Source organism: Lissotriton vulgaris, chromosome 6 (genome assembly GCF_964263255.1).
Source record: "Lissotriton vulgaris chromosome 6, aLisVul1.2, whole genome shotgun sequence".
Classification (NCBI taxonomy): Eukaryota; Metazoa; Chordata; class Amphibia; order Caudata; family Salamandridae; genus Lissotriton; species Lissotriton vulgaris.
This window is the reverse complement of record NC_141694.1, coordinates 899,827,959-899,840,267: the sequence shown is the minus strand read 5'-3', so window position 1 is coordinate 899,840,267 and position 12,309 is coordinate 899,827,959. Positions and strand designations below refer to the sequence as shown.

At 45.2% G+C, this 12,309-nt stretch overlaps 1 protein-coding gene across 1 annotated transcript in view; it reads left to right on the top strand.

Moving 5' to 3' along the window:
• The first annotated feature begins 6,071 nt into the window (after positions 1–6,071).
• The window catches only part of LOC147708131 (two pore calcium channel protein 1-like), a 531,957-nt gene continuing 525,719 nt past the window's right edge, over positions 6,072–12,309 (top strand). The window contains exon 1 of the mRNA XM_086926891.1: positions 6,072–6,438. Within this exon, the coding sequence (XP_086783017.1) occupies positions 6,343–6,438 (96 nt within the window). The 5' untranslated portion in view covers positions 6,072–6,342. The remainder of the gene's footprint in view (positions 6,439–12,309) is intronic.

Here is a 12,309-nt window from a genome sequence, read left to right as displayed (position 1 = left end):
CACATAGTGTAATTGATTTTCAGAAGTTGTGTTATGTGAGTTTGATGCTCTGCTCGTGACAGATGACGAAGTCCAGGAAGTTTAGGTTGCGTCATGTGATGTTGTTGATGGTGTGTGCAAACCATCACTGTCCTCAGTGGGCCCTGCAGGTGAGGTGGCTGCTGTCTGTTGCTTTGTATTAGCTCTGTGCATCTATGTAGCTTTGGATACTTGTGATTTGTCTTGTGTGCATTGCATCTGTCATGTTTAATCTTGCATGTATTGCTTACTGCACTTCTGTTGGATTACCCTTTCTGAATATGGTGCAGCATGTATTGCAATTTTTAAGCTGTCTGAGCAGAAAGTGTGCCCATCCATTACCCGCTACTTTGGGCCCACATGTGTGTGGCAGTGGCAGACCGTTTGTGCGTCATGCCAGACGGTGACCTTCTGTACTCTGCAGGAGCGATTTGACTTAAGAGGGGGGACTTCCTACTCCATGCAGCGAACCCTGCGGCTATTCGTGCGCATTGGAAAGAGGGCCAAGCGGAACCTAAAGTTTCTTTAGGGTGCCAATACATATTGACAGCAGCAGGGAAGTTTAAGGCAGTCACATGCCTGTACAAGCGCATGACTCTTGAGAAGCTGCCCCCTTTGGACATACTTAAGCAAAAATGGGGAGGTAGATGTGGGAGAGAGATACCGGAAAGGGCTTGGGCTGAGATTGTGGAGCAAGCGTGGAAGAGCACTAGGAACACCCACTTTCAATAGCTTCCTTTTTATGTTTTACATAGCGCTTACCTTACACTGGCAAAAAACAATGCATTTTTTAACACTGACTCAGACATTTTCCCAAGGGGTCGGGGAGAGGGGGCCAACTTCCCTCACATGATTTGGGGGTGCCCACTTTTGGCTAGTTATTGGACCGGAGTACTGGCACAATTGAAGGTGGTGACGGACAGGGAGCTAGATATGGCGTTGGGGACTTGTATATTGCATTGGTTCCCCCACATAGCTAAAACTATGATCACCAGCAAGTTTATAGATATGGGATTGGTAGTGGCCAAGAGTGAAATTACGATGCACTGGACGGCGAGTTTAGATCAATGGAAGAGAGAGTTCACCAAATGGGCAGAATGCGATTGGATTGTTAGGCTACAACTAGCGAAGAGAACGGGGAGCGAGAGATCACTTGAGGCGGCTAGGGCATGGGAACATTTGGTGGGACTATTGGTAGAACCAGACACTGAGAGCTATGACGACACTGAGCCGGGAGAGCTGGTAACAGGGTAGACCCTTTATAGCGGGTAGATGTAACCATTCGACCCCATTGGAGATATGCATGATGAGTGAACCTAAAGCGGCAGCCTATATAAGGGGGTTTTATTGTTTACCTTCTGGAGACCACTAATTACGCACTGCTAATGGATTTCGAAGAGTACAGAGTAACATGGGATGTGACATGCCTGGAGGGAGGGGGAGGGGGCGAATTAGCTTTAGGATAGATTTATTAGGAATAATGAGGTTTCTTTATATGGGCTCCATTGAATATTGGAAGTTATTCCCCGTATTACATGGTTCTTAATCTTCAATTAAGTAGAGGAGAAATGTCATAGGAACCGAGCCAAGGATCCTATGCTCATACGCTTGTACATCATAGTTAGGGGAGGGGGACTAGGTTGGTGATTTGGGAGATGTCAAGGTCTTGCTTTCTAAAACCTAATAATGTTTTTAAAAAAAAGAAAATAAAGTAAATGCCAGGTGGTGATGTGGGGAGGGGGAGGGTGGTAGGTAGTATGGACAGGAATACGGATGAATGCAGGTAAGTAGACTTTGAATAAATGAAAGGATTTCGAGGTGCGCCCTGCATTGCATTTTGCGATGGAAGGCGCGCAACAAAATCTGTTTTATTGATTTCAATGTCTCCTTACCTGCATTCATCCATATTCCGGTGTTTGCTAGACCCCACACTGCACCTCCCCCACCCCAAGTCACAGCCCAGCAGCACACCCTATGATAGCCGCTACTGGTGTGTGGTACATGATTTAGAGTATGTTGATTTTCAGATGTGTATTTATGTTGTTCAGGCCTTGTCAGTGCAACCCTATCAACAGGTGCGAATGTCATGGCGATGTGTATTTGGGTATGTGTCACGCAGCTGCAGACATGGATGATACATGCTGTGCTGGTTCTGGATATTCAATGCCTGGCTTTGCGTGTGGGTGATTACTAACATGACGGGATGTTTCTTCAATGACACAGTTGACTTACCATGAAGGATGTGTTAACATGCACAAGATCGTGTGATGGCCAACTTAAATGATGACAGAGGTGGAATGCTGTTTTCAGTATGGTCGATGTATACACTTGGGGGTGGATGAGTGTAAATTGACCTTATAATTGAGTGTGCTATTTGTGGCTTGTTAATTTATTGTGGCAAATTTGCTATCCTTGCTTGTTGTCATACTTTGCTTGGCATACTTCTTTACGTGGACATTGTGGTTATGTGAGTTTGTCACAACAACAAATGAAGAAGTACAAGTTTGTGAGACACATTGCTTACATGCATTGTCCACGTACCGTGGTGTTGCAGATATTGGCCCCCTGCTCATTGCATTCCATTGCCCCATGAGTACAGACTGCAGCATGTGTGCATTTAGTCATATGATTCTTTTGGCCATCGGCCTACATGGTCACCTTGTTGGGACATTGCATGTGTTGCCGGTATGCAGATTCACTCGATGCCTTCTCATCTTGCTGTACGCAGTACTGCATTGCATGCGCAGGCAAAGAGGCATTTTGGTTGGCAATGCATGAGGTTGTCACAATGTCCCCCTTGCCTCATCACCACACATATCCAAATCATCTTCACAATGCAGCATCTCCCAGACGCCCTAATGTGTATGCAGTGTGAATGTGACTGATCACATGCACGAGTAAGCATGCCAGCAACAAGCTCAGCACACCTGTAACATTGCACATGTGTCTGGCTTGTGTGCAAGGTTGTGTGTGGCCATCCAAGTCACCCTTGATGGCCACGCACAACCTTGCACACAAGTCAGACAAATGTGCAATGTTGCAGGTGTGCTGAGCTTGTTGTTGGCATGCTTCCTCGTGCACGTGATCAGTCACATTCACACTGCATACTCATTTTGGTGCCTGGGAGATGAGGCCTTGTGAAGATGATTTGGATATGGGTTGTGATGGTGCAAGGGGTGCATTTTGGCAGCCTGCAGCATCTCTAGGTGATGTTGCCCTTTGCTATTTGATGTTACTCTTATTTTGTGGTCTGATGTTGTACCTGGACTGTGTTTGGCTGACTTTTCAGAGCACATTTCAGTGTCAGTGTGTCCAGCAATATGTGTCTTACAATGTTTATGTTGGATCAGGTGATGTGTGTCCATGCCACCATACACATGGCAATCTGGGACCTGAGCCACAGTAATTGTGGGTATGCAGTGCTATTTATTGTACATGTGTGCTATTGTGCCCATCCACCCCGCCCACCCACCCACTCCATGGTTTGTACTCACCCTGTGATTGTGTCTGCTCACATTCAGCAGCATCCCCACCCGGCACTCCGACCACTGTTTCCTCTGTGATGACTTGGGCCACCATTTCCTCCTGCTCATCCAGCATGGGCACTGGACTCCCACCTCCAGTCGCCATAGCTGCCTTCCGGTTGGCTGCTATTTTCTCCTTTGTATTTTTCTTGCAGCCATTCCAGCGCTTTTAACCTCGTCCACTGTCCTCCTCTCCCTCTCTCCCACTGCATTGACCTTAGCCGTGATGCCCTCCCATATATGCTCCTGCTGATGTTCAGCCACCAGGGCATTCAGGACCAGATTTTCTTGGTGGCTGAACCTGGGGTTCCTCTTCCTCTTGGCCTTCTCCTGGGTCTCTGTCTGCTTCTCCTGGCTAACTGGGGGGTTGGTTGTTGGTTCAGCACTGGTCCCAGCTTTCTCCATGTCTCTCCTGCTTTCTGCTGTGTTCTCCATTTTGTGTTTTTTCCCCCGTGCTTGGAGGCCTTTAATGGTGCTTTTTCCTGCTTGCAGCGTGCAAAATGCAGGGCTGATATCAATTATCAGGCCACTTTTGGCGATAATTGGCCCATCGCGACTTTTCTCGCTTTAGCGTGTGTTTTTTAATCGCCGACGCTCAGGATTTATCACCATCCATTTGCGCCGGAAATGGTTGCCATCGCCAGGTAGTGGTGCATTGTTGAGATGTCGCTACCACGGCGATAGAAGCAGGACTTCGCCGGCGATAAAAAAAAACACACTAAGAGCGCTTAGCGATAAGTATCGCAATTTGTTGCTGATATGCCCCTATAACCTTGCTCCCTCACCTTCCTCCTACTCCTCTCAAATTTTAAACACAAAGACAATTAAAGAGAACAGATGGGAGGGTTCCGAATGTGGTTTTTCGCCAGGGCGCTGTCTGAGCAAAGGCTGGCTCTGGGTAGAGGTTTGTTTTGTTTGTTGCATCACTTACTGAGATTGTGCTGCAGAGATGTTTTAAGGCATGGGCAAAGTGGGCTCTGTCCCAGGGCTCCAGCCTTTCAGGGGGCCCCCTGATAGAGCCAGCTCTGGTTTGCAAAATCTTGCCCTGATGACCTTGAATAATTAATAGATTGTTTTAAACACTGTTTCCCTTTAATTTATTTTTAATATTGTTGAGTGTGAGAACCTATTACAGACATTTTTCAGTAAATATTGTCTTTATGTTTCATGCAACAGCCATAAAAAAGTTTCTTTTAGATCAAATGGGACAGTGTCAGAGATTATTTGCAGTAATGTTAGTGAGTCGCTACTGTGTCACATTGTTGAAAACACGCATCACTATCCCTGAATATTAAAAGTAACAACTTTAGGACTTCGATGAGTGCGCCTGTGTACTGTCAGTGTGACCTGACCAAAGACTGCATGAAAGCGATGAGATTTGATCATAAATGCAAAGCTGTTCCAAACAGGGGGGGCCCAAAATACGTTTGGTCCCGGGCCCCCAAAATCTTTAAGGTTTCCCTGCTATGCTGTCCCGTAGGTTAAGGGTGTTTCGGCCATCCAGGCGCCGACCTGCTTTGGGGCAATCATTATCACACCTGGGGGGATAAGCTGTGCTTGTGATTCACCACCACCTCCGGTATCCAGGGCCATATTTTCAAGAAAGGGCGATACATTATCGACGCTTGTATCGGCAGGAAACTGCCGCTAAAGCAGCGATAATGGGCTTGATAATATGCCCTTGTGAATTCCCGTAGAAGCCCAGGTTCTGGTGTTAACCTGGGCTTCTATGGAAATTCACAAGGGCATATTATGAAGCCCATTATCGCCGCTTTAGCGGCAATTTCCTGCCGATAAAAGCGGCGATAATGTATCACCCTTTCTTGATAATATGGCCCCCAGTGCGGCGGCCCTCTGTTTCGGTGACAACGTTTCTTCGGTCTCGCAATCTCACTTAAAAAAAAAAAAAAAACATTTTCTGAATACCTGAGAAAAAAAATGCACATTGCGTTTTTCAAACAAGTTAGCAGAACGCAGTGCGTTGCGCATCATTTTTTTGGGGAGCATTTTTGCAAGTGTTCTGCAAGTTAGCATTATGGCTATGCTGCGCAATTGTTTGTACTTTATGTAGCAGAAACAGCACAGATATTTTGATGATGTAGTTATATAGGCCCATTTTATTTAATTTTTTTGCAGATTTATATAGCGCGAACTCGACTCGACGGTATTGGAGCGCTTTACATGAGCACCGGTTACCTGACACAAGGACATTTGAGGAGCTTACTACTGAAAAATTATTTGTGCATTTTTTTTCCAGTCTGATCTGATTTTGCAAACTTTCTATTTTACCTATTACATATTGACCACGTTTTATATTGAGGGGGAGGCTTCCAAGCGGAGGGCATCATGTTTCAAGTTACGCTCGCGCCTGCTAGCGTTTGCCTAAAAGAATCCCGTGAAGGAGGAGGGGAGAAAAGAACAGTTTTTCCTCACAATCGAGCAGATGTGGTTAAAATGTTACTCTGGAAAGAGGAGCCTTGAAATTCCTTCGCATTCCTGCTGAGCTGTTTCCGCTACATCCTGTGTCACATGACGGTCAAAAATCATGGCTTTAAAACATAGCGGAGAGGAACGACTGCGGATGCTCGGCGCTGTTTGTGGTGTCTGAGCAAGGGGGAAGTGTTCACGGTCCTCGGCGCTGAACTGAATGTGCGAGGAGCATCCTAACTCACCACCGGGTTCGCGGATTATGCGCGTTCAGCAGCCGGGGTTGGGCGCGCCTGTGGGTCCCCGGTGCGTTTCCCCCAAGTTTCAGAACTTCCCTGCTCGTGAGTAATTGCCCCCGCTTGTGCAGCCAAAAATGCATGGGTCCGTGATGAAAAACTGCGAGGGAGACGGCGTTCCCGCGGAGAGGGGAGGAAAGGCGGAGAAAGACGTGAGGGAGCCTCCAGACGCGGTACGTACGATCCGGACGGATCATGTGGGCGCAAAAAAAAACAATCGGTGTCTTTTGCTTGCACTACACTGACACCGAAAGCTGCGCATTCTCTCCTGATGGTTAACACATGTTCTGGTGAATAGTTCATTTACAGGGGCTCGAATCCTGCGAGGCGCAAAGTGCAAGTAACCTTTGTGTTGTCACTCGAGTTAATAAATGAAAAGTCTTCTTGTGTTAAACAGGCGCTAGCATGCGGCACAGCTGCTAACCCAAACATGCTCCGCTTTTTCGTGAACTTTTTTTTTTTTTACACATTTGTAGTTTTCTTTCCTAAACACTGTCATGACGATGTAGTCCAATTTAAAGCGAAATGTTTTCCCTTGCCTAACTTAACTGGTGCTCGTATAAAGCGCTCCAGGACCTTCGGATCCAGTTCGCGCTATATAAAACTGCCTAAAAAAAGTTTTTATTGCATGGCTGTTGGTCCACTAATATGGAGTAGTAAAACAGGGGAGGGGCGCGTTTTGGACCGTGAATTTTAGAAAAAACAATACCCCTAATTTTTGTGTTAAGATTACCGCCCCAGGACAGTTAATTCCGCTAGTTGAAATGCTTCAGCTGAAGTGTAAGACAGGGAGACTCCTGTGCTGTGAAACTGAGAGAGGGGCGGGTAGCTAAACGAGCCTACTTGCTAGGGTGCCTGCTTCCTTGAGAGAATTGTAAATGTGCACAGCTGCTCATTCTGCTAATGTAAAGGGTGCCTGAAAGCTGTATTTGCTTTAATTGAGGGATCACTGGAAGCTTCCTGGTGACACAATTGTAACTTTCTTAGAGATATTGTAATTGTAATTGAGCTATCAGCTAAGCTGTGATGTGTGTGCATTTAAAAGACAGCAATCAAAAAAGCATTGGCAAAGCCAACAGGTCAAGAGCTATTGGCTTTGCAATTGTGTTTGAAGCAGCCATGGCCCCTGTAGGGCGTGTCACCGGGCAGTGACGTAGGGTAGGGGGCAGGGTGGGGGGTTGTAAAATGCAGCAAACTGACGATTTCAGGTAAGTAACGAAAAAATAAATAAAACAAATTTTGTTGCGCGCACTGCATCGCATTTGGCGATGCAGCGCTCGCAACGAAATTCCGCCCGGTGACACGCCCTATACGGGTCGTGGCTGGTTTTAAGCATGTTGTATGTTCACCAGCGTGGCTTCTGTTTTCTTTTTGGCTAAAGGTTAGTTGGGTAAAGGTGAGAGATGAACCGTGGAGAGAGTAGAGTGTTGTGGAGGTAGTAGAGTGGGGGAGAAGAGTGGAGTGGCATAGAGTATAGGCTTCCTGATGCCACAATTAAATTTTTGGAGAGGCTTTGTAAGGGAGCTATCAGCTAAGCTGTGAAGTGTGTGCTTTTAAAAGGCATTGGCAAATCCAGTAGATATCACCTGTGCAAGAGCTATTGGCTTTGCCGATATGTTTTAAACATGTTGTACACCAGCGTGGCTGCTGTTCAGTATGGCTAAAAGTTAGTGAGGTAAAGGGAAGTGGAGTGTTGTTGAGGGAGTAGCAGTTCTTGGAGGGGGTAGAGTTGAGACGCATAGAGCCGATTTAAGTGACGTCGAGCGGAGTAGATTGTCTTTGCTGGAGTGGCACAGAGTGGAGTAGTTTAGTAGAGCTGAACTGCATAGAGTAGAGTGTTGTGGAGTGGCATGGAGTGTCAGATGGAGTAGTGTGTCATAGGTTGGAGTAAAGTGGCATGGAGCTGCGTAGAGTGGAGTAGTGTCATAGAGTGGAGAAGATTTTTGTAGAGTGGAGTGTCGTATCGTGGAGTAGAGAGGTCTAGAGTGAAGTGCAGTAAAGTACAGAGTAGAATGGCATAAAGTGCATGGTTATGATTAAAGTGGTGTAGAACACATTAGCTTAGAGTGCAGTGATATAGAGTAGAGTGGAGGGCCGCAGCGTAGAGTGCAGTGGTGCAGAGTGGAGTAGAGACGCATAGGGTTCAGTGTTCATAGAGTGGATTGTTTCAGAGTAGAGTGAAGTGGGGTAAACTGGAGTGGTGCAGGGCAAAGTGCAGAGGTTCAGACCATGGGCGTCCGCAGAAATTTTTCCAGGGGGGGGGCAAAATGTTAACGTCATCACCATTCTCCAACATGATGTGTGCCAGGTGGAGCACAAGAAACACTGGAGCGCAGAACTGGGATAGACTCAATTGAATGCCAGGAATCCAGGACATGTGACTGACCCTGCCACAGGCCAACAAACACCACCTGTAGGGAAAACGCAAAACTTTCTGACAAGGTGCTTTATCTCTGTCTGCTAGGTGTGCAGACTTCCGGGTCCTCGATCCAACACCAATCAAGGCTCTCTTCAGCACAATTGGATTTTCATCAGGATACTTTAAAACAGCCTATGATTAAAGCACCAGATTAAATATACTGTATGCACAGTGTATGTTAGGGATTATTTGTAGCACACATATTTACCAATATTGGCTTCTTGGTGCTAGAATTCATGATAACTTTTATCCAAAGTTAAAACACAACGTCAAAGTTAGTAATAATTAATACAGCAATCGCACACGCTAGTGATTCGCCAATGGGTGCTCCCTTTACTAGAATTCCCTGGGCATTGCTAAATTTTACACACATTCAATTAATTTATACAAAATAAAATGTATAGGTCCAAATGTTAGCTATATTTTTGAAAAAAAACGTAGAGTCCCTCTACGTGTAGTCAATGTCAAACTGACAACCGGCCCACGTTTAGCAATACAATAATGCCATCTCCCTCATGCGGAAGCCCGGCACCGTAAACGCGTGGCACATGCGATGCCCGCAGCGGCAGCACATCACAGGTCCAGGGATGCTGAGTCTTACACAGTGGTCAAAGTGGGGGAAAAAAGTAGGAGAACAGTCCGACAAGGTTGTATTTTAGCACCATTACTTTTTACCCTTTATATTAATAATTTAGGCAAGTTTTTAGATGTAGCTAGTTTAGATGTTCCTAAAATTGGTCAGGAGCGCTGCCCTGTACTTCTGTATGCCGACGATGCGGTTTTGATATCTTGCACATCGGTCGGCCTACAGAAGCTGCTAGAGGGATTTGGAAATTTCATGAACTCATTGGATTTAAGGGTAAACATAGCTAAATCAAATGTGATGAGTATAGGCCACCAGAGTAAAAGAAATTGCAGGCCTTTTTATTGTGAAGGCTCCGAAGTTTCCAGGGTAACCTCTTTTATGTACCTGGGGGTTCTTTTTGACGAGAATGGTACATGGGTTGCTCAACATAAAATTAAGGTTAATGGTATGGCTAGGGCAATTGCGGCCATAAATGGGTTCTCTAAACGGCTGGGGACCAAACCTGTAGAGGCAATGTTGAACATTTATAAATCAAAATGTATCGCAATTGCAACATACGGTTTCTCAATTTGGGGGTATAGACCCATGGAGGGTTTACAAAAAAAAATAAAAAGTAGGGGAACAGTGGTCGGAGAATCAAAGGGCGGGAATAACCCAAGGATTGGATCTGTGGGTGGAGCCAGAAGTGTGGCCAGAATGCGCAGACATCCCAATTTTTAGTATTTGTTTGGCATTTCACTGCCCAATTTAATCAACCAATGGATACACATGATTATTTAAGGTTATAATGAGTTATTGACATTAAAATATATTCACAAAGTGGGATATGCTTCTAATCACAGAATGTACCAAATACGATAAAATGCGGAAACACAAGCCATTTGTCGCCGAGCCCTGGAGTTTCTGTCATCAGCACTACTCCCTTTTTCCACAACAGCAGTTCAAACATGAATGGCAAAATATCCTAGTTTGCAAATGTTTTCTCTAAAATTATGGCTCTGCCATATTTGCCTCATAATGCAAGATCTGCTGCATGATCTGACCATTTGAACTAATAAATTGTTTGTAACTCAAACATATCAAAAGTTAATATAAAATGTGACTTGTGTTGCTGCAGAGTGGATGGCCTATTGTAAAGGTTGACTGGTCACCTTTCTTACTGCTGCGTTTGTATATTACACTGGTACTAATAAGGCAAAATCTTTCCAGAGACTGTTAGCATGTGTACACACGTCAAAATAATAAAATATCTGAAAATATACTGCATTACGCTGCAGCCTTTTTTTTAATGCATAATTTAGTCAACGCTACGGCATAATGTTGTCATCCTTTGCTGCATAATTAATTCCAGTGGCCCCACAGCAGGCAGCACATGTTAAAGGTGCTTGTGAATGAAGCCGGGTGACTGTAAGTTTGCCAACTTAGTTTGGTGTGCGTGCAAATCCTGAATTGCCATTCCCTGGTGAGTTGCAGCTACTACTGCTGAAACAAGGCCAATGGAGGTACCTATGGGTGAGGCAGACTAGCCTCAAGGGCAGGGCCAGCCATAGCACTGTTAGTGCCCCCCAAGGACAACCTCTGCCATGGATTCCCTCAGTACCACCCTTTAACTGTGCCCCCCAAGTTTCCATAACCACTCTCTCGCAGATGCATTTAATTTGATTTACAGCGCCACTCATACCATTGTAGGGTGTCAGAGCACTTTACATCACACACATTACACTGAGACAATCAATTTGTGTGTAAATCACTGTATAGAAAATGTTACATAAGACTAAGGACTACAAGGTGTAGGAGTCACATGACAACCATACCAGTAGCCCGTATAGTTTTATAGTGATTGGTCTGGAGAAACACAATACCCGGAATTTAAAATGTAATACCATGGTTGGGGGTTCTCCTTAATAATCAGAATTGATTTCTGTCCAAAAGAACACTTTTTGGGACATTAGGATAATCAAAGACTGGGAGGGGGGACATAACTCTCTAATTTATACCTTGCAGTTTGTATGCAGCTCTTAAATGACAGTTAATAGCTCACTGTTCTAAGTTAGGATTTTAACTTATAAACTGCAAGTAACAAAAGGATCTCTCTGACAAAAGCAGTAGCCCACTGACCTATTTACATTATGTGCACTTTGTGATCTGCATGGCGCATGTTCTTTGCAGCCGGTACATTAACCCTCTGAGCTACCTTTCCATGAGTCAAAACTTCCACTAGACAAAATTCTGATCTCTCTCTAGGAAGAACATTAATCACCGAGTCATCATGCCATTTTTATTGTTGCCGAAAATTGCTGGAGGCCAGGAAGGAGGCAGCAAGCGTTTTTAAAACCATAATATACTTGCAAACATGATGCCTCCACCTAAAGTCAGCACCCGGTGCGGTCACATTGGTTGTACTAGAGCTGGTCCTTCTCAAGGGTCCTGTGACTTCAGTGACTGTTTTTCTAGGGTGTGCTGCTTCATAGGCCTGCCCGCAAGACTGGAGGTGAACTTCAGTATGGATAGTGGTGGACAAGCCTTGAAGGTTAACCTACACTTGTCATGCTAAGGTCCACCTGCTGGTGCGAAGACACCAGGACTTCTAAGGTTTTGCGAAGCCTTTTAAGGTCTAGCATGTGACTGTGCTCTCGCAGGAGAGTGGTCTGGTGGACTGGTTATTAAGGCTGAACCTGGTTCTCAGTTCCAAATTCAGCAGCTCTGACCATAGTGCCACATCTTCTCCCCCACTGAACACCGTACTGCCCCACTGAGCAAAAACTCCCACTGTCTTCAACTACAACCCAATTGTTGCCCGCTATAAACACCTGGATGCGGCTCAATTTAAATTACGCACTAGACAAGAGCAATATGCGGCCTACAAAAAAAAAAGTAACAACATCCTGGAAAAAGCAAACACTTATAGGGAATGCAAAATTTAGCAAACCATGGGAAATGTAAGCAGGAACAACATGGTTACCTTAATGCTTTTGCACTCACTATTCAGAAATAAGTGAGTGCTTTTGCCTGAAAAGTTAAGGACACGACTACAGGGCA